The sequence below is a fragment of the Mobula hypostoma genome, chromosome 29, assembly GCF_963921235.1.
Source record: "Mobula hypostoma chromosome 29, sMobHyp1.1, whole genome shotgun sequence".
In the NCBI taxonomy this organism is placed as follows: Eukaryota; Metazoa; Chordata; class Chondrichthyes; order Myliobatiformes; family Myliobatidae; genus Mobula; species Mobula hypostoma.
In genome coordinates this window covers 25,074,179-25,098,800 of record NC_086125.1, presented here as the reverse complement: position 1 = coordinate 25,098,800, position 24,622 = coordinate 25,074,179, and the positions used below count along the sequence as shown (strand labels likewise).

The window sequence follows — 24,622 nt, the reverse complement described above, 5'->3', positions numbered from 1 at the left end:
CCGGGCATTCGTCTCTGACTTTTCTTCAACAAGGTGTTTTTGCCCACTGAACTGTTACTCACTGGATTTATTTTGTGTTTCTCATGCCAGGAAAACAGCAGTACTCAAACCATCCTATATGGCAGCAACAATCTTTCCACAACGTCACTTAAATCACATTTCTTCCTCATTCTGATGCTTACTCAGAACCATTGAATTGCTTGACCATTTCTACAAACTTTTATCACTGAGCTGCTGCCACAATTGGCTGATTATTAGTACACCTATAGTAGCATCAGGAATGCAGATGTAAACATTTCAATCTTCAAAAGATGTTTAATACCTGTCAAATAAGTTTAAACATTTAACACTTCTAAAGCAAATCACAATTACAAAATTTACAGGCTTTGAAATAAATTTTATTTAGCTGATTGCTGGAAAAATCAATGGAAGAAAGTAAATGTACATCCATGTGGTTTAGACAGTCACAGAGCCGAACATTCATAGGGGATGCATGATACAAGGCTAGATTCAGTCACACTGATAAATGTTGAGGTGGAGAAACTTAAATTGAATGGATTGCAGTAAGATTGATTCGATAGCAGCTTAGGATTGGAATATCCATGAACTCATTTAAAAACGGCTTGTTGGTTAAATCTCAAAACAAGCTCACATTTACTGAAACACCAATGCAGCAGAGGTAGCAAGGCATTAAACAGACTACTGACAATGTTACTTTAATAGATTAACCAGTACACCTTATTAGTTACTGAGCCACTTGACATCTACATCAGTACCTAGGGCAAGGCACTTGCCCCAAGTCCATGGGTATTGAGGTACCTTACTGACAAATGGTCACTGATGTTGTTACAAGCACCCAGCCACTCTACCAGGTTTGGTAGACAGTAAGGTAGTGAATCACATTCAGAGCAGAAGCACAACACTAAATGGTGCATGGGAGGACACCACGACTTTGCCGGTTACAGCAAGAGCTTTATGCACGATCCTATGCCAATGAAAACATGTCCAATTTTGCTGCAAGTTGATAATTGCTCCTCCCACAACAGGATCAAGATACTGCCTGACAGTATTAAGACATCCAGCAGTGGTTCACTGGAATGTGCTCTGCTTTAGAATCTTTTTTTTTTAAACATTTTTATTTTGTAAATAAATATACATTCTGTAAGTGTAAATTTAACAAGTAGAAAGACAAACCCATTTAGCAAAATGTGCTGTCAGAAAGCAGCCATTGTAAACATTTATATTTCAAATCAGGATCAAATGGAGTTGTGCACTGATTATAACCCAGCCCAACACATAAATGGAATTCGTTGCCCCTGGTCCTGCTGCAATTGCTGCAGGTCCATATTGTAATGCTGGAGCTGCATGGAGTGAGGTTTTACAATAATGGCTCCAGAAGACAAATAAATAAATAGATTAGACATACATCAACACTGCAAATTATTAAACATTTCCTTCTGCAAAATATCTGTACAATTTACAGCTATTTACAAATAAAAGAGCAAGCTGGATTTAATCTTGTGGGCTGGCACCAACACTATAAAAGGGTGAATGGCTGCAGTTGTGGTGGGAACTCGCTGTGTTCCATTGCTGCCAATGAACGAGGATTTGAGCTGTGCATTGGTTCAGGAAAAATAACAACTCATTTCTAGTCAGTGTAGGATTGCACACAGATCTGGAAGGGAATTGTATGAATGTATTTAAGGAGTGCATTATGATACATGTTCAAGGCTGTAAATAAATTTGCACTGGATTTAATTACAAAGTTCATAGCCATTTTAGCAGCAGCTAACTGAAACAGCAAGTTCCACAATCCATGGGCCAGCTCCATGTTGGAGTAAGGAAATAAAACTGGACAAATATCATTTCAGCTCACTCTCACTAGACTTTGCTGTACATAAATGTTACTTACAATAGGGTATGACAAATCTTGCACTGTTATGTACAGTATCTGTAACATACTTCATATTTAAATCCCTTCTGTACATTCAGACTAACCCACGTTGATCAGGGTTTAATCTTCGATTGTATTAGACAGTCATTGCCTTCAACAAGCTTCTCAATGAGTCCCAAAAGAAAGTTTCTTAGAGTCAGGAGGTCAAGTAATATCTGAAACTGGGAGGCGAGGTTTAGAAAACCACAATTAAAAATATCCACAGTAAATGGCACATTGATTGCAAAGGATAAAAAGGACATCTGTGGAGTGATTTGGCTGAGTTTGGGTGGCGCGGTAAGGAAATAAGAGTGCTGTGCAAGCTGGGCTGAACAGTACATCTGACATTACAGGTCCATGAACAGCACTACTCCAGTGAGGCACTTCGCAGTAGGCTCTTTGTATCAAGCACCAAAGTCTTCCAAGCTTACAACTGCTCTCTGCAAAACAAAGGATTTTATTTAGTTTTGCATTAATAACAAAAGAGTAATTCAAAACCTAATCACACAGACTGCAACCCTTTTCAGATTACAAAGGAAATATTAGTTTCTCACTGTGGGATATGTGTAGCCGACCTGGTTTCGGCTGATGTGGACCTCATCGTCTTCAGTGGTCTTCTGGTAGACAGGATTATCAAAGTTGATGCTGTTAGTATTCTTCAATTTCCAGTTTTTCCATATGAAGTACACAGCAGTACTGAGAAGTGCCAGGATTGCTGAGGAAATAAAGAGGTCTGATCATTGCCTTACCAGAGATTTGAGTGCATGGTCACAACTGAAAGGGCAGATGGTAGGTTACATTCTAGTTGTCTGCAGAGATTTCTGGTGGAACACTAGTCACCTCATTCGCTTAACTCAAAATCCCAATGTTCAATGTGATTAAAAACAGGCATCAAGTTATGAAGGCAAGAGCTACTATAGCTCCAAGACCAGTTAGAATTTACATGTAAGTGTTAGAGCCACACACAAAATACTGGAGATACTCAGCAACCAGAGGAATAAAGAGTTGACATTTTGGGCTGAGATGCTTCAAGACCCAGTCCTGATATGTTGACTTTGTTCCTCTCCACAGATACAGCCTGAGCTGCTAAATTCCTCCACCATTTTGTGTGTTACTTTGGATTTCCAGAATCTCTTGTTTAAAATGTTAAAGCTACAACTTAAGTGTCCTCAACTTGTCTGGACTGAACTTACCCAGAGGTAGAACAATCCACAACGCGTTAGTTCCTTTGTGATCTGTGGCAGCCGTTGCAGCCTTAACCCCACTTTGCTGCTCTGTTGGAGACAAGGGGGGAAGAAAAAGTAAGTAGCCTGAAATGTATAAAAAGGCAAAATTGATTCCAAAGTAGTTAAGAGTTGCACCTTTAGGTGAGATGGTGAGCAGTTCGTGGACAGTGGGAAGTGAGGAGGGAGCAGCATGAGCTGTTGTAGTCCTAGGAGCTTTGGAGCTGTGGATCACATTCTTGATTGTGGTGGGGCTGGTGGTCTGAACTGCCTTATTAGTATGACTCAATGTTTCCGCCACAGTCGACTTGACAGTAGGTGCAGCGACAGCTAAATAAAAAAAGTCATGGTCAGAATGTACATGTTGGGATGATCTTATCTGTTTAAAGTGAAAATACAACGTACTGATATTGTAAATGAATGATTCCTCGGGTTAACATCACACTTTCAATTATACCTTTAATATGCAATCTACCACTCCACTAATCAGGCTTTCCTTCCAAAGTATGGCTAGGATTCTCTTCTGCTTTATTACACAGAACACTAAAATACAGATCAGGCCCTTAAGCTCGTAATGTTTAGCCAACCTTAACATACTAAGATCTAACCTCTCATTGCTACATAGACCTCCATTTTCTATCATCCATGTGCCTATCTAAGAATCTCTTATATGGCACCGCCACACAACTCTGACATCCCCACTGATCACCTTAAAATTACATGCCTCATACTGACCATCAATAGACTTTTACCTACAATTAGTTTGGTCAGCCCTCTAAATAGACTGATCTTCATTTTCCACTTTCTCCCATTTGGGGAACATTCCCCCTTCGCCACCCAAGCAAACTTAATGCAAGCAGTCATAATCAGTGTCTCAGATCAAATTACAAAAGACCCAATAAAGATTTTTTAAAAAAGCAAAAACCTTTTATACAGCTTCTCATATCTGGCCCCAGTTGCATGCCATCAGGACAAACACATGTGTATTTGGGAGAATGAGCAGTGATCTGTGGTGCTGGAAGGCAGAGATGTTCACATCCCCCATTTACTTGGCCATTCTGCTCACACCAGTTAACACCTGGCAGAAAGATAGATAGTGATTACATGAAAGAATTGTCATCTTTAAAATGCAACAGACTAAAGCAAAAATAGAATTTTGGTCACACACAAGATAGGGAAGATAACCAAACGATTGGTCAAAAAAAGTTCTGATAAGATTCCCACAGCTTAGGGACAAAACTATTGAAAGTTTCTTCAAATGCAACAACTAGAAGAGGGTAAAAGAGGGATTCTCTTGAATCCTGTATGTTATCTGTCATAAGATGCACAAGATTCAAGAGATGTCACATGCATGTTGATGCAATGAAATGCATTGTTTGCATTAACAACCAACACAACTGAGGGTGTGCTGGGGCAGCCCACAAATGACACCACACATTCCAGCTCTAAACACAAGACAGACGAGCAGAATTAGGCTGTTTGGCCCACCAAATCTCTGCTGCCATTCTATCATAGCTGATTTGTTATCCCTCTCAACCCCATTCTCCTGCCTTCTCCCCTTAATCTTTGACACTCACTAATCAGGAACCTATCAACCTCCATTTTAAATATACCAAATGACATGGCCTCCACAATTCAAACACATGGAAATGGTGGGATATTTGTATTTACAGGGAGTTGCCTTGTAACCTACTGGAGACAAGATAAAGCAGTGCTGGAATAGGGCATTATAATCACCATTGGTTAAAGATTTTTGATGGCTTTTGGTCATTAAGCCAGTATCAGTTTCAATTGAGAACTATGGGCATCGAAAGAACTGCAGTCCTGGTTTGCTTCAAAATTTTTTTAAAAAACACCCCGTTACTCATAACTAACCTTTGGGCTGCCGAAGATGGTGATAGAGGACAATATCTTGGGGAACATCGATGTTCTCAATGACTGTTAGAATGTCACCTCCAGTAAGCCTGTTGGCACTGAAAATAGCCTCTTGTTCCATATCAGTCCAGAAGACCTTATCCTTTAACAAAAGGAAAACATTAGCGAGGTCAACCAGCTCAAGGGAAAATGTATAATGAAATGTATAACAAGACTCCAAGGGAGATTCTGATATTTTTCAATATAATTTATAACTCCTTGATTATAAATCAACAAGAAATGAGTTGGATCAATTTACAGCAGTTTCCCTTGGCAAAAACTAGCCACAACTAAGAGCAACATTTTTATTAAGTACACTTTTCTCTTTAATCTGGACTGAATACTCAATCCATTAAATTTTCTGCAATTAATCTCATCTACATTCCAGTACCACGCTCCAGCCACTCACCTCAAACAGTGTGATAGAGAAGGGATGGGCCAGCTTGTCTTCCGAGATGATTAAGGTCTTCCTGTTCTCTCCGGCAACACCAATACTGGACAAAGTATGCAATTTGGAGTCTACCCAATACAGACGCTGATTCACCAAATCTGAAACAAAAATATCATCATGCACTGTGCCAATGTACTTGACTTAGGACCCCAAGTGGAACAGTCTCATGCAAACCCTGATGCAAAGCTCTTTAAGAAAATGTAAGTGTTCCAGGGGATACTGCAGTGAAGGCCAATGGAGAACTGAGCCCATTCTCCTGTAATTTTTGATGCCATTCCTGGGATCATTCTCATGAACCTCCTCTGAACCCTCTCCACAAGTGTAAATGTGAAAAAGACTAAGGAGCTGGTGGTAGACCTGAAGAGAGCTAAGGTACTGGCGACCCGTTTCCCTCCAGGGGGTCAGTGTGCACATTGTGGAGGATTACAAATACCTGGGGATATGAATTGACAATAAACTGAACTGATCAAAGAACACTGAGGCTGTCTACAAGAAGGGTCAGAGCCGTCTCTATTTCCTGAGGAGACTGAGGTCCTTTAACATCTGCCGGATGATGCTGAGGATGTTCTATGAGTCTGTGGTGGCCGGTGCTATCATGTTTGCTGTTGTGTGCTGGGGCAGCAGGCTGAGGGTAGCAGACACCAACAGAATCAACAAACTCATTCGTAAGGCCAGTGATGTTGTGGGGATGGAACTAGACTCTCTGACGGTGGTGTCTGAAAAGAGGATGCTGTCCAAGTTGCATGCCATCTTGGACAATGTCTCCCATCCAGCCAGAGACTCATTCCAGCGAGATGCAACACAGAGCGTCACAGGAAGTCATTCCTGCCTGTGGCCATCAAACTTTACAACTCCTCCCTTGGAGGGTCAGACACTCTGAGCCAATAGGCTGGTCCTGGACTTATTTCCTGGCATAATTTACATATTACTATTTAACTATTTATGGCTTTATTACTATTATTTATGGTACAACTGTAACGAAAACCAATTTCCCCCGGGATCAATAGAGTATGACTATGACTAAAAGAAAAATGGTAAATTAAGATAAACACTCACCCAGGGTGATTCCATTTGGCCATTCAATTCCCTCGCTGACTAACAACATGCGATCCACGCCATTCAAACCACCTTTCTCAATCTTGGCAGGATTTCCCCAGTCACTCCAATATAGAAAGCTGTGGAGGGGGTGAAGAATCAATTAGTCAACCCAGGATAACAATCCAAATCAATGAAAAAGTTACCCATTCCTTAACAGACCCTATGATCAACCCAAGATCTCTAATAGCAGAAAATACTTCTTCAAGCAGTATCTGCAGAAAGCAGCAAGTTAATATTTCAGAAGATTGTCAGAATTGGGAAGTAGGATGAAAAACAACAAATATTTTCTATTCCAGTTTTCACAAATGCTGCCCAATCTGCTGAGTATTACTGGCACCCTCTTCATCTTATATTTTCAACCTCTTCAGTTTTGCAAGCTTCTATTTTCCTTAGCTTTTTTTTTGGGAAAACCATCAAGATAGTACACCCTGCCCTTTATTTGCCCATTAGTTTTCCCCTCCACTGCAAAGATTATCATGTAATCAGTTTCCAGATTTTCTCTAGAAACAATGGTTTAACCAAAGTTGGAAAATTTAAAGACAGAATGAAGTTCTAACCAATAAGCAGTTTGTATAAAAACTCTCTTAATTTAGCTTCTGAAGCTGTACGTACCCCTGAACTGGATCCACCACAATGGCCCTGGGCTTCGACACTTCTTCTCTGAAGAGAACTTTTCTCTTTGTTCCAGCCGTGTTAGCGACTGAGACAATGCTTGCAATGCTATCTGTCCAATAGATGTTCTGATGAATCCAGTCTACAGCCAGACCATCTGGTGCCTTAATCTCTGTCGCGATCACTGTAGAATGATGAGAAGAGTTCTCAGCTTTGTCCATTCGAGCACTGGAGTAAGAGGAGAAAGTTACTGGAGGTTAGTGCTAGGTCTGGAGACGGAAGCCCAAAATGAGGCACAAGTCTGTGGCTATATCTATTATTAGATGTTCAAAGAGGGATCAGCAATGGAAAGGTGTAGGCAGTTTCAGGTTTGAGTGTCAACAGCTCTGAAGATCTATCCTGGGCACAACATATTGATGCAATTATATAGAGGGCACACTAGTAGCTATATTTCACTAGAAGTTTTAGGACATCTTGTATGTCACCAAAGACTCCAGAGAATTTCTATGGATGTACAGTGGAGAACATTCTGACCGGCTACATCATCTGGTATGGAGGGGCCGCTGCACGTGATCAGAAAAAGACGCAGAGGTTTATAAACTGCCAGCTCCATCATGGGCACCAGCCTCCCCACCATTGAGAGGATCTTCAAAAGGTGATGCCTCAAAAAGGCTGCATCCATCATAGGAAGCCCTTTTGGCCCAACAGGCCACACCACCCAGAAACTACCCCAGCAAGATCACAGGACAATTTACAATGGCTAATTAAGCTACTAACAGGTAGGTCTTTGGACTGTGGGAGAAAACCAGAGGAAGCCCATTCACTCTCAGAAAGAAACTCCAAACTTCTGACGCCCCAAATGCAACAAAAGATGGCATCAACTTTAACAAACTGGTTTTTAGGAAATTGAACATCTTGCAAACCAAATCTCTCACATCAAGAGTCCAAATATTGGTCAGGATCACATCACCATCATAACTGACCGCTATGCCACAAGTGATAATGCTCTGGTTCCCCAAGCCCCTCAGAATCTCACCTGAAGATTTTCTTCTGATCCAGATCAGCCCAATAGATCTTGTTTGTAGCCACCTCCATGTCTAGTGCTACAACATGCTTCAGACTGGGGATCAACTGTGTGTATTCACTCCGATCAAGAGTCAGTTTTCTAACCTCATGCCGGCTGGCAAAGAACAAGTAAGCAACAGTCCCTAAAATGAAATTCAACATGGGGAAACTTTAGATTCAACTAGTTCCTACAAGCACATTGATTAAAATTAAAACTCAAGTCATATCAACAAGATCACATCACTCTCCAGTGCAATGCACCAACTCGTGACCTTAATGAATGCACACATACAGACTGAATGAGCGTAAGTGAACTTTAACACCATAGACCTGAAAAATAGACTGTCAGGCTTCTAGTCTGAGTTTTGGCAGCAAGCAACACTAATACCATGGCACAAGTTAGGAAGAAAACAGCTTTGGCACTAGTATAGCAGTAAGTGGTGCATCGTGTATCCAATCAATACCTCACTGCTAGTCGTACCCAATCCAGCCAGCAGTGCATTAGGGAAAAAAAGATTTAAGTTAAAAGCATCCAAAACAAAGAGTAACAAAATGCTGGAGGAACTCAGCAAGTCAGGCAGCATCTATGGAGGGATGTTTCAAGCCAGGGAAACCCAAAATAAAAGGGAACAGAAAACACAGGCAATTACAGCTGATTCTTTGTGGTTCTTACCAATAGCCTTGCACTGCTTGGTTACTGGATCCATATGATAGTCTTTGTTACACTCGCACTTGAATCCACCATCTAAGTTGATGCAAATCTGACTGCACGTATCTGGGTTCTCACACTCATCGATATCTGCAATTTCACAAGATGTTTCGTTTGAACAATACTTTGGTAACAAAGAATAGAAAAATATTAGGAGCGTGGCAAGAAGCAACTGATACCTTCACATTTTGTATTATCAACCAGTCTGAATCCAGGTCGACAGACACACTCAAAGCCAATCTTCAGATCTTTACAGATGTGTGAACATCCGCCATTTTCTTTCAGACATTCATTCTCACCTAGTGTTCAGAATGGTGAAACCAAAGCATTAACTCTAATTTAACAAATCATCTTTGTCCTGTTCAGATACATCCCAGTTGAGAAGTGGTTTCTTTAATCCACCCTTACACAGTACTGTGCACAAAGTCTAGAGAGAGACACACACACACACACACACACACACACACACACACACACACACACACACACAGAGGGTGGATTAAAGAAATCACTTCTCACCACCACGAGCCCCCCTAAAAACTAGATCCTGTGAATACAAGTTGGACAGAAGCAGAAAAACTGCAGTTCAATTAATATTGGCCCAGCTAGAAGCAGTTGAAGGCTTTTTCCCTCTAAACATAACCCAGAAAAGGTTCTTAACATTTAAACTGACGTACCACATTCTTTCAGGGGCTCATCTGACCAGTCTCGGCAGTCACGCTGTTTGTCACAAACTTTGTCCATTAGGATACACTCTCCGCTCCTACATTTAAATTTGTGGGGGCCATCGCACCTAGTTACTGCGAAAACAGGATTGTTTAAAAGGAATCAATACTTTGCATTTTCAAATTGGTCAGTTGTAAAACAGTTTGAATCTATGCAATAGTAGCCAAGTTACAAATTGGACTTTTTTTTTGAATAGAACAAATAGGACGACATTTCAACGATTTCAGCAGTAGCCATGTTTGAACATTCAGCCAGCTAGTAGGGAGGCTTAAAACTAAAGCAGGGAATGTAGAAGTCCAGGGTTCATTTTTATTGCAAGTCTGCAGTTTAATGCTAGTAAAGTCTGTTCGATGGCGTGATAATATTCAGCAACAGCTGGCAGCGACTACCAAATTTAAGGGGAACATAATCTTCTGAGACAAAATTGATAAGGGGAAATGATCATGACATTAGAGAATCGGGACATTTGGCCCATCTAGACTGCTCCATATGGCTGATTTATTATCGCTTAACACCATTTTCCTGCCTTCTCCCTGCAAGATTTGACACCCTCACTAATCAAATACCTATCAACCACTGCTTTAAATATACCCAATGACTTGGTTTCCAGTCATTCATGGCAATGAATTCCACAGATTCACCACTGTCTGGCTAAGGGAATTCCTCATCTGTTCTAAAGGGACATCCTTCTATTCTGAACCTGTGCCCTCTGATCCTGGACTCCCACTCTATTGGAGGGGGGAGGGGAATGAGCAAAAAGGGAAGGAAAAGAATCTCTCTACTGGATCTGGTGAAGTTGCTTTGCTCCAACTCCCAATTTAGAGGTGCCAGAATCCTAAACCAGGATCTTCACGTTGACCCGAAACATTCTGGATGGATGGATAAGATGGGACGGATAGACAGACAGATAGATATACTTTATTGACCCCGAGGGAAATTGGGTTTCCGGTGCATGCGCACATAACGTGGGATTCCAAGCCTCGCAAGGGATCCATTAAATCTCAAAGCGCAGCAGCATTTTGCTTCGAAAATAGATACTACCATATTGATATTGGGTAGGAGGGAAAAGAAAAGCTCTGTTAAACTGAATGTAGTTATAAAGCCTAAATAATATAGACAGATACAGACCCTTCAGCCTGACAACTCCATGCCATCATCCACTGTACCCATTCAATTTCCTGCATTTGACCCATGCCCCTTTATACCTACTGTACACAAACATAATGACTGTAGACAAATATTTCATTCAAAAACTTAGTAGGAAGCAATGCTCAGTGGAAATAATTAACATACCATTTACACAGCCAACTTCATCACTTTGGTCATGGCAGTCAATCTCCTTATTGCACTGTAGGCTTCCATGAATGCATACCCCATCATCACACTGAAATTCATCAGGCTTGCAAGTTGTCAGAGCTTAAGAAAAAAAAAAATACGAGTGAAGACACTAGATTTATTTGTAAACAATCTGTTATTATCACAATTTGGCAATGCTTATAACATCAATAATTTTAGAGCAAGGCCACCTAGCTCACCTACTGAGGTTTTTACTATCCCTCTGTCTGACAAATATAGCAGCCCCCCCCCACTGCCCAGATATCTGGGATCAGTATGCAAACACACAAGCTTTCATTTGCACATTTATAAAGTATTACACCTCCCATTCTCCCCAAAACTTTACTAATTAATAATCTATCAACATCCACTTTAAACATAACCAATTAATTGGCCTCCACAGCCATTGTGGCAATGAATTCCACAGATTCACCACTCTCTGGCTATAGAAATCCTTCATCTCTGGTCTAAAGGGACCAGATTCTGAGATTGTGCTCTCTGGTCGTAGACTCCCCCCCGACTATTGGAAACATTCTCTCGACATCCACTATCTAGCACTTTCCATGAGATCCCCCCCACCCCAGTTCTTCTAAACTCCATCAAGTACAATCCCAGAGCCAAACAGTCCTCATATTAACCCTTTTATTCACAGAACCTCTCTGGACCTTCTCCAATGCCAGCCTATCCTTTCTTGGATAAAGAGCTCATATAAGATGCATCATTGAGGCAAGAAACCCTGCACTCAAAGGCCATTCTAGCCATGGGTTAACACTTAACAGCACTGTAAACACTCACCACAGCCATCCTCATCCGACTTATCCCTGCAGTCCGTGTTGCCGTCACAGCGCCACTTCACGTGGATGCACTCCCCACTGTTAGCACAGTGGAACTCGAGGCTGGTGCAGGGGTTGGGCTTTGAAGCTGCAGGGGATTTCCCACAGTTCTGTGGCCATTCATCTGACTCATCGGGGCAATCGGGATCGTTATCGCAAGCCCAGAGCAAGGGGATGCACACGTGGTTACCACACTGGAACATTTCTGGTGAACAGGTCCGTTCTGGGCACCCCAGCTCGTCGCTACCATCATCACAGTCGTCCTCCTCGTCACAGGTAAACTTTGTAGAGATGCAGTTTCCATTGTGGCACTGGAACTCATTGTCTTTGCAGACACGGGCAGCTGTTGAACAGGACGGCAAGTAATTGTAAGGCACGCGTTATACTTGTGAATGGTTGCAAATGAGCAGGGAGATCTTTCAGGTCACTTACGGCAATTCTCCTCGTCGGACCCGTTCTCACAATCAGACTGAGAGTCACAGCGCCAGGATGCTGGGATACACTTGTTAACGCGGCCACCACAGCTGAACTCAAGAGCGCCACAGGTTTTATTCTCTGCAACAGAAAGTATTTCCATATCTTTGAAAGTTGTTAATGACCTACAGAATCAGGTACAGGTGTCCCCCGCTTTTCGAACGCTCGCTTTACAAAACCTCGCTGTTACATTACCTGTTTTCGCTAACAGGTGTTTTCACTGTTACGAAAAAAAAGCAGCGCGCACCCGAGCAGCCAAGATCCTCCCCCAGAAATGTATTTTAGCCAGCATTGCTTAAACACGTGTCTGTGCGCATCTGTGCTTTATCTCGATTTATTTTGAGTATCCGTGAGCAAGATGAATTCTAAGGTATCAGAAAAGCCTAAAAGAGCTCAAAGGTGTTACACTTAGCGTAAAACTAGACATATTAAGCATTTCGATCGTGGTGAACGAAGCAAGGACAAAGTGAGTTTGGCTTGTGGAAGTTGACGAAGATGGTGTTGAAGAGGGTTGGCATCCCGTGACCAAGAACTGACAGATGAAGAGCTGATGCAATCGGAAGAGGAAAGGATAACAATTGAATCTGAACGCAGTAGCGAATGGACTGAAAGTGAAGTCATACAGGAACTGAACGTGAAGCAACTGCGTGAGATTTTCGCCGCAATTATTGCAGAAAAGTAAGACTTTAATTTTGAAAGGGTACGTAGGTTTAGGGCATATTTGCAGGATGGTTTGAGTGCTTACAAAGAACTGTATGATAGAAAAATGCGCAAGGCTAAGCAGTCAAGCATACTGCCATTTTTCAAGCCTCCCACATCAGCCACAGTAGACAACGAACCTCGACCTTCGACATCGAGGCAGGCAAACATAGAAGAAGATGACTTGCCTGCCCTGATGGAAACAGACGACGATGAGATGACACCCCAGTATCCCACCACCCCAACCTCCGGGCCGTGGACCGATACCGATCCGGGAAGCATGCAGTGGTGCAGCAGTAGCCGGGATGCACCCAGCACGTTTTTAAGAAAAAAAGCCGAAATAAACAAGCCCGGCACCTAATTAATTAGCTTGTTTATTTCAGCTTTTTTTCTTAAAGACGTGCTGGGTGCGTCCCGGCTACCGCTGCACCACTGCATGCTTCACGGATCGGTATCAGTCCGTAGTCTGGAGGTTGGGGACCACTGCACCACCCTACCCTCCGACGACTCAGCCAAACACACCATCAGTGTGCTCGGTGCTGTCTTCTTGATTCCGGTAAGTGATACTACACTGTACATATATTATTTCTAATTTATATAGGCTGTGTATTTTTATGTATTTGGTATGATTTGGCAGCTTCATTGCTTAAAGGTTACTGGAGAGAGTGTTTCTGCCAAGAGCGCTTGTGTGAGATTTTCACTATGGTGGACAGTGCGGCAATGATTGTAGAAAAGTATTTCTACTTTATATAGGCTGTGTATTTATCATATCATTCCTGCTTTTACTATATGTTACTGTTATTTTAGGTTTTGTGTTATTTGGCATGATTTGGTAGGTTATTTTTTGGGTCTGCGAACACTCACAAATTTTTCCCATATAAATAAATGGTAATTGCTTCTTCACTTTACGACATTCCAGCTTATGAACCGTTTCATAGGAACGCTTTACCTTCAGGTGGCAGGGGAAACCTGTAGCCTTCAATCTGATGGCATGAATATTGATTTTGCTAGCTTCTGGTTATTTCTCCCTCTCCCTCATTTTTCCATTCCCCATTCTGGTTACCCTCTCACCACTTTTCTTCTCACTTGTCTATCACATTCCTGATTCCCCTCCTTAGCTTTCTTCCAGGGTCAACTGTCTCCTATCAGATCCCTTCTTCTGCCTTTTTCCTCTTCCAACTCTCCTCTCCCAGCTTCTTCCACCTACCTAGCTCCCCCCCTCACCTGGTCTCACCAATCAACTTGTACCTTTTCCCTTCCATTATGGTTTCTTCCCCTTCCTTTCCAGTCCTGACGAAGGTCTCGGCCCCAAACGTCGACTGTTTATACCCCTCCATAGTTGCTGCCTGATCTGCTGAGTTCCTCTAGTGTTGTGTGTATTGTGCTCAACATTTCCAGTGTCTGCACAACCTTATGTTGCAGAATTATTGTTTTATCTTCTAAATTAATTCATATTGAAGCATTTGAGCCTTTTAAGTCAGTCACCCCAAAGATCCACATTGTAGGATTTAAATTTGGATTGCAAAAGCCCGCTAGGTAACCATTCCTTCCACCCCTCCACTCCCCCCCACCAGAATCATCCCTACACCGTCACAATTCAGATTCATAAAACACTTAGCTTGTTTAATAAACTGAGAAGATTCTGCACACCCTGCTCCAAAAGGGACCATTAGTCAGGCATGACCGATTACATTGAGATGCAGAGCAAACAGCATCAGAATTAATAACACCATAAGGCATAGGAGCAGAATTAGGCCATGCTCCCTCCCAACTCCACTCTCCTGCCTTCTCCTCATAACTTTTGACATCCTTACTAATCATCATACCTTTGTGAGCTGTAGCATGTGTCCTCTATTTACTCTGGACGGACTTCCCTGCGGCTAGCTTGTGATTTCCCTTTAGCCAATTCCTTTCCCCCCCCCATGTGCACAATTGTTTTCATTTTATACAGCCACTGTTTCACTTTGACCAGCTGTTTTGTCCTCTATCCTAGTTTGTTTTTTTTTTCAAATCTCCTCTGGATTTTCCTATATACACTTGTAGTTTTGAGAGTCTGCTTGTAGCTTTCACTGCACCCAGTTGTAGCTTTTCCTGGGCCCATCTACAGCATATTAATGCCCTGGGTTAGCCTATTTGGCAGGGATATTGGAAAATAACCCTATAGAGTGCAACTGCCACTAAAAGGAACAAAAATAAAGTTTTACTTACTACACGTCTCTAGCGACTCATCAGAACCATCATTGCAGTCCGCCTGTCCATCACAGAGCCACTGCGCCCGAATACAATGCCCATCAGCACACTTGAAGTCGTTTCTACCACAAAATCCAGTCGCTGAAACAAACCAAAAGGTTACCCAGTTTTGGTTTTATCGCAATGAGGAAGTTTGAGAAACAACTAGTTACGTAGCAAAAGGAAAACACCCTGGCAAAATCAGATTGGATCCGATACCCTCTTCCCCCAGAGGTTTTCCAAAGTTCAATATGCGAGATACCACAGATTCTTCTCCCACCTCCTGCATTAAGTGCCACAGTATGTCACATTTCTACCTCCGAGCTGCTGGGTCCATATGCAAAGACACAGCTGTAGTAGAGGCAGTTTTAAAAAAAAAAATGGAGTTGGAATGGAAATTAACTTCCAGCCTATACACTCCATTCCACACCAGCACCCCAATTTCCCGGAATGCCTATTGGCCAGCTATTCTCTGGCTGCTAGTCCTGGTCCAGGTTTCTTAGCTGTATATACAACTGAGAAGTGCAATGAGCCTGGCATTGTCTAGCCACATACCAGTAAGGGACATGCGCTGGTCAACACAACTGCTGGTTCTTGAGTGCAGATCAGGATAACTCAATAAATAAGGTCACCAATCTGTATGAACCAATATCAAACTGGGCAGTATGCATATGGCTTCTATATTTGCAGCTTGCTGTTTCTCTGGAACTACCAGCACTGCCTCCTGCAACTGGGCACACACACTGCACGGGGAATTTTCAGGAGTATATGGTTCTGTGAAGCTGCGTGCTTAAGATGATTTAGTCCCAATAGATACATCTTTAAGTTGCTCTTTCAATTCTCAAAGCCAATAGGCAGGAGGGAGATTTAAGGAAAATTACTTGCATAAACAGTCAGCAGCTCGAGTATCCAGCTGATAGCAACCAGTGAAGGCTGTAAAATGTCTGCAGCAAATTTTACACCTACAGTTAATAACCATTAGGCTGAAAACATCCGACTAATGGATCCTATATTCTTACCATTTTTAAATAAATTTAGAATGTTAGTGAGATTCAGGCACCTTTGGTCATGAAGCAGTTGCCCAGATTTGTCAAGAGTTCAATTACTGCCAGAGCATGGAAGTCCATGTCTACATCTGCTGGTACTAACCCCATTCCTCTGAGTACTATCCTCTTCACTCATCTTCCCATCACTGTCAGATTCTATCACTCACCTACCATTTAGTGTGCAATTAACCTACAAGCTCACATTGATGTGGCAGGAAAACAGCACTGATTGCAAGCAGAATCTGCAGAGAACTGACACTGAGGCTACTGCCTATGCAGCAATGGTGTCCATTGATGCAGTGAAGAGTCCCTGGTGATTCTGAACCTGCTCTTTGACTAAAGCCACTAGTTCTCAACCTTCCCACCAAGTGGAGGTCAGGTTCCAAATTTAGGTGTAACATACTAATTAGAAAAAGAAGCCAGTTGCTCCACATCTCCAGCACTGCGACTGATTCTCTCACGTGCCTGTAATTCCATTGACTCTTTTAGGGTTAGTCAACAATGTTGTCCTCTACAGGACATGTAACTCACATGCAGGTAACCGGATCATTCCAGCTATGGTGGGTTTGTCATAAGGTCAGGTTTATACCCAGGCCAAATGAATAAGGAATGATCCTGTCACATACAATTTCAATGCAGGGATTGCTTCTCCTACCTGGGCATCTAAACCAAAATGAGTAGTGTGATAATCAAGACTCAAATGAAATTTCTTCAGCTAGACTGTGAACCTTTGGAATTCTCTTGGGTAGAGGGCTGCAGCATCTCAGTCACCAAGTACACTCAAGATCATAATCAATAGGTGTTGAGATACAGGGGTACTGGGAAAACAAAAATGGCACTCAGATAAAATATCTGTCACAATTTAATGAATACTGCAGCCACAGGGAGAAAATATTTTAATTCTGCACCAACATTTCTTCTAACTCCAAAAATTCAGGTTGATCACAACACCATTCGTGCATTGCCACAAGTTTAACACACGTGCAGCCATCACCTCAAGGTTAGCTTCTGTCCGTACAACCTTGCCCACTAGGTTGTGCAATTACACTACCGAAGGCAATTCTCAAGCACCACAGTACATGAACTATTCAGAAGATTCAGCATTCATACATCCCATTTTTCTTAATTAAATTTGAGCCCCAACTACTTTTTCCCAGGACCAAGTTACGATTAACAAGCCTCACTTATCCTATTTAGCAGTATTTCAGCCTGTCAAAACAGCCCCACATCTCATGTGCAGGAAGATTAATGAAGTCAGCTTAAAAGTTCCACCCTGCATCTGGGGTGGCGTGATGTCACTATTTAATTCAAAAATTCATTAATTGCCTTTCCCATTGAGGAAAACTTCAAGCCGAAATTCCCACTGTGGGTTCTCTAGTACAAAGAAATTTGACTGACACAGTGACTCACCCAGATGAGCACAATCATCTCGTGCACAACACCCATTTGCTGTTGAAAAGTGGGCTGACTGCTTCATTATACACTATTGGCTTGTTGGCTTGTGCACATTTCCTGACCGCACCCACATTACTCCTGGAAGTGACTACCTACAGCACGTTAACAGGATGTTTGAATTAAAGTTACTGTACTACATCAAGTAATAGTCAAAATCAAAAGGAGAGATGGCTCCCATTGTCTAGCCTTTAGCTTCCCCTTTACTCCTGCAAGTGGGAAGTATCAAGTTTAAAAACACAGCAACACAAGAATTCCTTTTCCATATGGATATTTCTATGTAAAGGAAGACTCCCAACAATGACCACTGTCACCTAAAAGTTTCATTCGCTTTACTAACAAATCAGAAGCACCCTCAGAATTGTGTCAGGCACCAAGACCTCGCCTGGCTGGCGGTGAGAGGGACCCTCCCAGTCAGAGCCCTCCTGTATGCCCGGAACGTTGACTCCGCACCCCACTGCCCACCGGAGGACTGCAGTGAGGAGGAGTCTGTGACCCACTTCTTTGCACACTGTCAGTTCGCAAAGAGGGTGTGGAGGAGGGTGTACGGGCTAGTGTCACGTTTTATCCCCAGCAGCTGCGTAACAGAGGACTCTGATCTTCGGGCTGTTCCCAGGGACGCACACGGAGAGCAACATCTGGTGCTGCTGGCAGATCATCAACTCGGTGAAAGACGCTCTTTAGTCGGCCCAAAACTTGATGATCTACCAGCACATGGAGATGTCCGTGGGAGAATGCTGCCGACTGGCACATTCTCGGCTGCAGGAGTATGTGCTGAGGGACGCACTGAAACTCGGTGCAGCCACCGCAAGGGCCCAGTGGGGAAGGACCACGGTATAGGTTTCTCCACCTGTGGGAGTGGGAGGGGGTCGGGTGGCGGGGAGTACACCCCTCAACAATGATGTGGTAAGGTGAACAACTGGAGTGCCACGTGGGTGGCCATAAGTACGGATATGTACTGACTATAATGGAAACGTATGTAAAGGATGGAAAGTTATTGAATGGTTTATTGTATATAATTTTATTCTTGAATAAAGTATATTTTGAAATAAAAAAAATTCTTCCCAGTATCCACACACCAGCCCCTCAGTGGAGGGCGGGGGAAGAGGGGGGAAAAGAAACGGCCAATACAAATTTGCACAAAGAGGTACAGATTACTCACTACAGTTCCTTTAGTAGTCAGGAGTCATACATCAGGGATTTACCCAGAAAGATTTCTGGTCTACAGTGCCCATCAAGCTAAGGAATTAAGATTGAAATAAAACAGCTTTGTTTGAACATAGATCTTACAAACATATAAAGTACTGAGACAGAAAATAGATTTACAGAAAAATTAAAGGTGTGTGTCCGTGATATTATGTTTTACAACGTGAAGGTGTGGCGGCAATGTGAAATACACCAGTAGACAAATACACCAAAAGTAAAGGCATCAGAGGATGAAAGCATTAGAGACAAGACACGCCTTACTATGTACACAGACCACAAGCATAGACTATGAATGAAATTTCCACAAATTACAGTCACTTAGAGTGATTCACACAAAAAAAACACCTCCGCTTTTCATAAACCCTTTACACAATCTTGGAGCTACATCCAAATATTTGACACATTTAGTCAGTCGAATGATTTTCTAATCATTCTGTCCCATCTTTTCCTGCATTCTAGAGGTTTCTACCTATAAGAGGATCTTCAGCTAAGTGTTTATGGGTATTCGATGGGAAACAGCCTGTCGGCAAGGGAATTTCCTTCAATACTATCAATCTGGTGAAGTGTAACAAAACTGAATCGTGCCACCCAATTCATTTGAAATTAAATATGAAATTAATGTAGCAACACACTGGCCACTAGTTTATAATAATGGCTCCAATTAATTATTTTAAAGTTTGATACCAAAGAGTGGCTGTTAAAAATTATCAGCCTAATTCTACAGTGTGAAACATTAAATAGGGACGGGATCTGACGAGACATTCAATACACTTCCATCTATATTTAAACTAACCTCCAAACACCCAGCACTAAAGACTTAATCTCATTCCAAATTGAATTCTGCAGCCTGCAGCTAGTCTTTCTGTAGGTCTACGGAAGACCTGCAGATCTGCAGAAGTGTGTAGCTGCACTCTCCCGGAACAGAATGCTTACTGAAGCCTCCACCGTCAGCCGCTCCCCACTATAAAAAAAAGCAATTAGCGCAAAGACACTGGTCATTCTACAAAGTGCTTGGCACTTTGCCTCAAGATAATCCAATGTTATAATTGCAAACTCAAAAAACAGCTAGTCAAGCCCAATTTAGTACAAGTAACAACTGCTTCAAAGCTCTTTCACTCCTTTACAGCTGACACTTTTATTCCATGCCTAGCATGCTCGCTGCAGCCTTCCGCTAGAAGTCTAATTTGCAGCACCAGATCCATACCTGTAACTTCATCATTATTACATGCAGTTGCCAAGGGGTTAAAAGCCTGCCTGCTGAGCATTTTTTTAATCTTAAATTATAAAGAGTCATCTCTCAGGGGACTTGTTACTCAGTTTGTATACGCGGGGGATAACAAGCTTTTTTTTGTTGCCATCTCATCAATACTCAAAAGGCAGCTGAAACTATTGACGGTAACTTAGTCAACAAGATAGCCTGATCGTACCATGTGAGGCAGCCAATCAGAGTACAAGCTATTTTCATATGCTTTTAGAAAGGAGTGGCTCAGAAGATTCAAATCCTTCCAATTGTAATTCCTGGAACCAAGGCGGGTCCGCAGTCTAAAGTAAATACAAGCCAGAAATCCATGGAGACGGAGGAGTCAAATCTCACAATGGTGCCACAGGTAATGTCGAGTTTCAGATCCAGCAACTATATTCGAATCTGACCTCGGGTACTGGATGTGTAGAATCTACACGGTTTTCCTGTGACCATGTGTTCGCCTGCATCCCAAAACATGCTAGCTACCAGGTTAATTGGCGACTTAATTATCCCTGTGACCCCCAAGAGGAGGGTCGGAGTGACTTAACGGGAAAGTGCAAGAGAACAGGCTTACAAGGGAAAAATGGGTACTGGACTTTCTTGGCTGAAACTCCTCATATAACGAATAAGGTTTATTTTGGTGAAGCCAATTATTCCAAAGTTTAATGCTTTTTGAATGACAGGCAGGATGGGGACAATGACGATATAAAATAGGGGATTACAATCAATTTGTCATCCCTCAACATCTATTTCCATTTCATCATACTTTGCCCACCTTAAGAGGCATAGCTGTATTGTTCACCCGCCCCCCTTTTGTCTAGGAGCCAGTCAGACCGTATTAGCAAAGCATTGTGCTAGGTCAACTATTCACTACCACCCTCCACTCCCAGGTTCAAAGCTGCAAGATGAATCACTTCCTTTAAATTCCATAAGCAAAAAATAAGCTGCTGTTCGCACTTCAGCAGAACCAATAGAGCAAAGTAAATGAGACTTTATCCCACTACTCAACCAAGGAACTCGAAACTTAACAAGAGTTCCCCAGCCTCTCGTCCTCATTCTATGCGCAATGAGACATTTTTTGCTTCCCCAAATTTAGTTTCCCCCTTCTCCAGAACTAGGGAATAAGACAGAAACTTCAGAAGCCAACAACACATCACCACACAAAGATCGAGGAGTTACTATTAAGTTAATAAAAAACCTCAGTACGTTGAATTTAGCCAAGGTTGTGCGTACAAGTACATTACTACTGTGGGGAAAGCACTAAGTTTACTGATCATTAAATTTAGTTCACAAATAAGGCTCCGCAAAACTACTTCTCACCCTTCAACGTAAACGGAGGAAGATTTAAACAACTCACGCTGCGAAAATAGCAAAAGGACATACAAACTAGTGGCAAACCACTTAGCACCAAATTCTTCTGCCATTTAAAAGCTCTGTGATACCGCCAACACTGCAACCTTTCAAATCGTTGCATATCAAGAAACTATACACTGTTGCCTCAAAAGGATCACCTTTTGATCTTGGAAGAGCATGAAACAATCTTTTGAATTGTGACCGTGTCAAAACCCTCTTAACACAAACCCTTAGTTAAAATAGTAACCCTCCATCGCGAGTAACTGTCCCACGAAGAAGCATCTGCCCAATTCTACCCTGTCAAAACCCACGAGGATGTTTTAGGAGAGTTCGCCTCCAGTCGGATAAAAATCTCGACAGCTTATACAGGAATCCTGCCCACTCGACATCGAGTGAAAGGGATTAAAACTTAGTTTAAATTTAACCTTCAGTTCACCGCCGAGTCGGATCAAGTGAACCGCTCATGCCTACAATTCCCAGAGTTCGCCGCACGGATCACCGCGCCCCCTTTTCCATAGGGCCAGTCCGGCGGCCGGCGGTCTGATTGGACGTCGAGTGAACAGGCGATATTGAAAGCCCGCCCCCTGGCCAATCAGAGCCGGCGAAGGAACACTCCCTCGCGTTCCATTCATGGGGAATTGCCGAGAGCCCCCAGCCCACCCCAGCAACGGGGGTCCGGCGGCGGCCGCCACAGGTAGGGTGGGGGGGGGGCAGACAGCGGGATTCGTCACGCCAGAGATTATTCACTTATCCACGGGCTCCCTGCTGCTTCCCCCTGCTCCTCATCGAGCCACCCCTCTCCTCCACCGAGCCGGTTTCCTCACACACCCACCGACTGACCCCCCGCCACAGGCTCGCCGGTGGCACCGAGCTCAACCCTGTCATCACCTCCATCCCCAGGCTCGATCATCACCCCTCAGCCCCGACCGCTAATAGCCCTCCCCGCCATCCCGACCCACGCGTGAGCCTGCCCAGCCTCCCAGAACGCTCACCTGGCAGAGCCGGTAGCTGGAGGGAAGAGACGAGAGGGAGGAGAAGCGGCAGGATAGCGAACGACCTGATCATGTTGATGGCTGATGCTCCAAATGGGAGCCGGCTCCCGCCCATCCGGGTATTTGAAAGCCGGCCGGTGGGGTGATCCGTTGGCCCCGCCCCCCTCCGCCTTTAATTGGAGAGACTCCGCCTCCCGCCCGCACCGGTGGGTCGAGGGGTGGCTGGGGAGCGTCTCAGTCTCGGCCGTGGCCCTCAGCCTCTCCTCACAAACATCCCTAAACTGGAAAAACAACTTTTTTTTAAAAAAACAACCATATCCACGTCAGGCACAGAAGTAACTTAGGCAAGGGCACTAGTATTGCAGCGCAGGATAATCCTCCGCATCCCAAATTCGAAGGGTAGTGCATTGAATTTTCCTCTCAGCCGGGAATAATTTGTTTATTACATTATTTTCTCCCAACTCGTCCCTCCCCGAGATGCACTTAGAGCCGTTTATAAAGTGTTGTTGTGAAGAGGAGAGCTGCTGCAGAACACTAGCAGCAGCACCCAGCATTGACCTGATGGGCTGAATGGCCAGGGTTTGAGCTGTACAGTTAGTTTATTTTACCAGTTATCTTGTGGAGCAACGTGGGTGCACATTGCACATAATAGTCTACCAAAATAACAGCCTTGACAGTCCAAGAGCATGAGGATGTTCAGGGGGTTATTTTGAAATTGATGTGTTAATAGATTGCTGCAGATTTTGCAACATCTCTAGATTATAGTTTTGAAGTAAATCACCCTCACTGGCATTGCACCAGTACTCCAAATCGGAATTGTTCTTGCTTTAATATCACCAATGTTTGCCTCATAATGTTAAAACTTATACCCAGTGTGCATATCCCATATGTAGAGAGAAAGCAAAAGAAAGGGAAATACAAGTACTGACAGTCCCTTCTTAATTGCTGGCCCGATATTTCTGATATAAGTTAAAACCATGGCTGCTTTGAGAAGTCACAGTGATTATCTGAGAGCTTGCCAATCTCACAACAAAAAGACCATGTAAGTGCAGTTTTAATGCCTCTAATTATAAAGAATACTGTATATAGCATTAAAACAATGCTTCATCACAGATCAAATAAAACTGAAGGACTTCGAAAGAGAATGTTTCTTTGTGGTGAAAGGGAATAACCATTTTGTCATAAGCAAGATCCCTCAAACAGCTTGACTAACAGTTTGACCACCGTTATTCAAGCATTGCGTGATTTTTAACATCTATCTCACCCACTGGAACAGGCAAACAAATGTTCAGTTTAATCTTTCATTTGAAGAATGGCAGGTCTGACAAGATGGTGCTGGGCCTTCAAATCAGATTCTATAGGTTCTGGTAAAGGGTTTCATGTTATAAGCTTCTGGGAATCACTAAGTGGCCGTTTACAGAGTAGGTAGCTCAGTTAGCTCATCAGTAAGAGCATTATATAAATTGAAATTGTAATTATAAAACCCAATGTAGATTGAGAATGTTTTTCATTTGTCTTTTTTTTCACAAGTAAAGGGCAGAAGCAGAAATAGGCTCAGCGTGTATTTCCACAGGTGATTGTAACTTTGAGACCACCTTCCTAACTGATTTCAAACCCCCTTGATTCCCTTAAAGTCAAAAAATCTGGCGTTCACCACCATACTTAGCAATGGATCACCCATAGTCCTGTGGAGGGCAAAGATTCGTAATCCTCTGTGTAAAACTAATTCTCATCATCTTCATTTTAAGTGGCTGATCCTTCAGTCATTCTGCTCCCAAATCCTACGGCGTGAGGCAATTGCCTCTCATTAATCCTGAAAACCCCCCTCAACACCTTACTTCAACACGAGATTCTGCAGATACTGGAAACCTTGGGCAACAGGGACAAACAAAATACTGGAGGAACTCAGCAAGTCAGGCAGGATCTGTGGAGGGGAATAGACAGTAAATATCTTTGACCGAGACCTTCCATCATCTTAAGACCACAAGACATGGGAGCGGAACTAGGCTATTCGGCCCATTGAGTCTGC

The 24,622-nt window shown here is 42.9% G+C and overlaps 1 protein-coding gene across 2 annotated transcripts; it reads right to left on the bottom strand.

The window, feature by feature from the left end:
• Positions 1-324: 324 nt before the first annotated feature.
• Positions 325-22,708, bottom strand: ldlra (low density lipoprotein receptor a). 2 transcript variants are annotated; one of them, XM_063035621.1, is made up of 18 exons: positions 22,594-22,693; positions 15,281-15,403; positions 12,332-12,454; positions 11,862-12,242; positions 11,025-11,147; positions 9,683-9,805; positions 9,185-9,304; positions 8,970-9,095; positions 8,268-8,439; positions 7,232-7,459; positions 6,578-6,696; positions 5,480-5,619; positions 5,032-5,173; positions 4,082-4,234; positions 3,295-3,486; positions 3,127-3,207; positions 2,509-2,648; positions 325-2,373 (listed from the first exon to the last, which is right to left on the bottom strand). In XM_063035621.1, exons 1-18 carry the CDS (start codon positions 22,664-22,666, stop codon positions 2,338-2,340), a joined length of 2,595 nt encoding a protein of 864 aa, XP_062891691.1. In that variant the 5' UTR covers positions 22,667-22,693; the 3' UTR covers positions 325-2,337. The 2 variants fall into 2 exon arrangements, with proteins under 2 accessions (XP_062891691.1, XP_062891690.1); XM_063035620.1 differs by having other exon boundaries at positions 326-2,373; positions 2,488-2,648; positions 22,594-22,708.
• Between the last annotated feature and the right edge of the window lie 1,914 nt (positions 22,709-24,622).

What these genes read in the sequence shown, in the direction of transcription:
- ldlra (XM_063035620.1), bottom strand. Translation starts at nt 22,708, where the DNA reads ATGGGCGGGAGCCGGCTCCCATTTGGAGCATCAGCCATCAACATGATC. An exon ending in TGATAATACAAAATGTGAAG is followed by an intron (nt 9,096 to 9,184) that starts GTATCAGTTGCT and finishes GTGAAATTGCAG; the next exon opens with ATATCGATGAGTGTGAGAAC. An exon ending in TCTCTATCACACTGTTTGAG is followed by an intron (nt 5,174 to 5,479) that starts GTGAGTGGCTGG and finishes CTTTTGTTAAAG; the next exon opens with GATAAGGTCTTCTGGACTGA.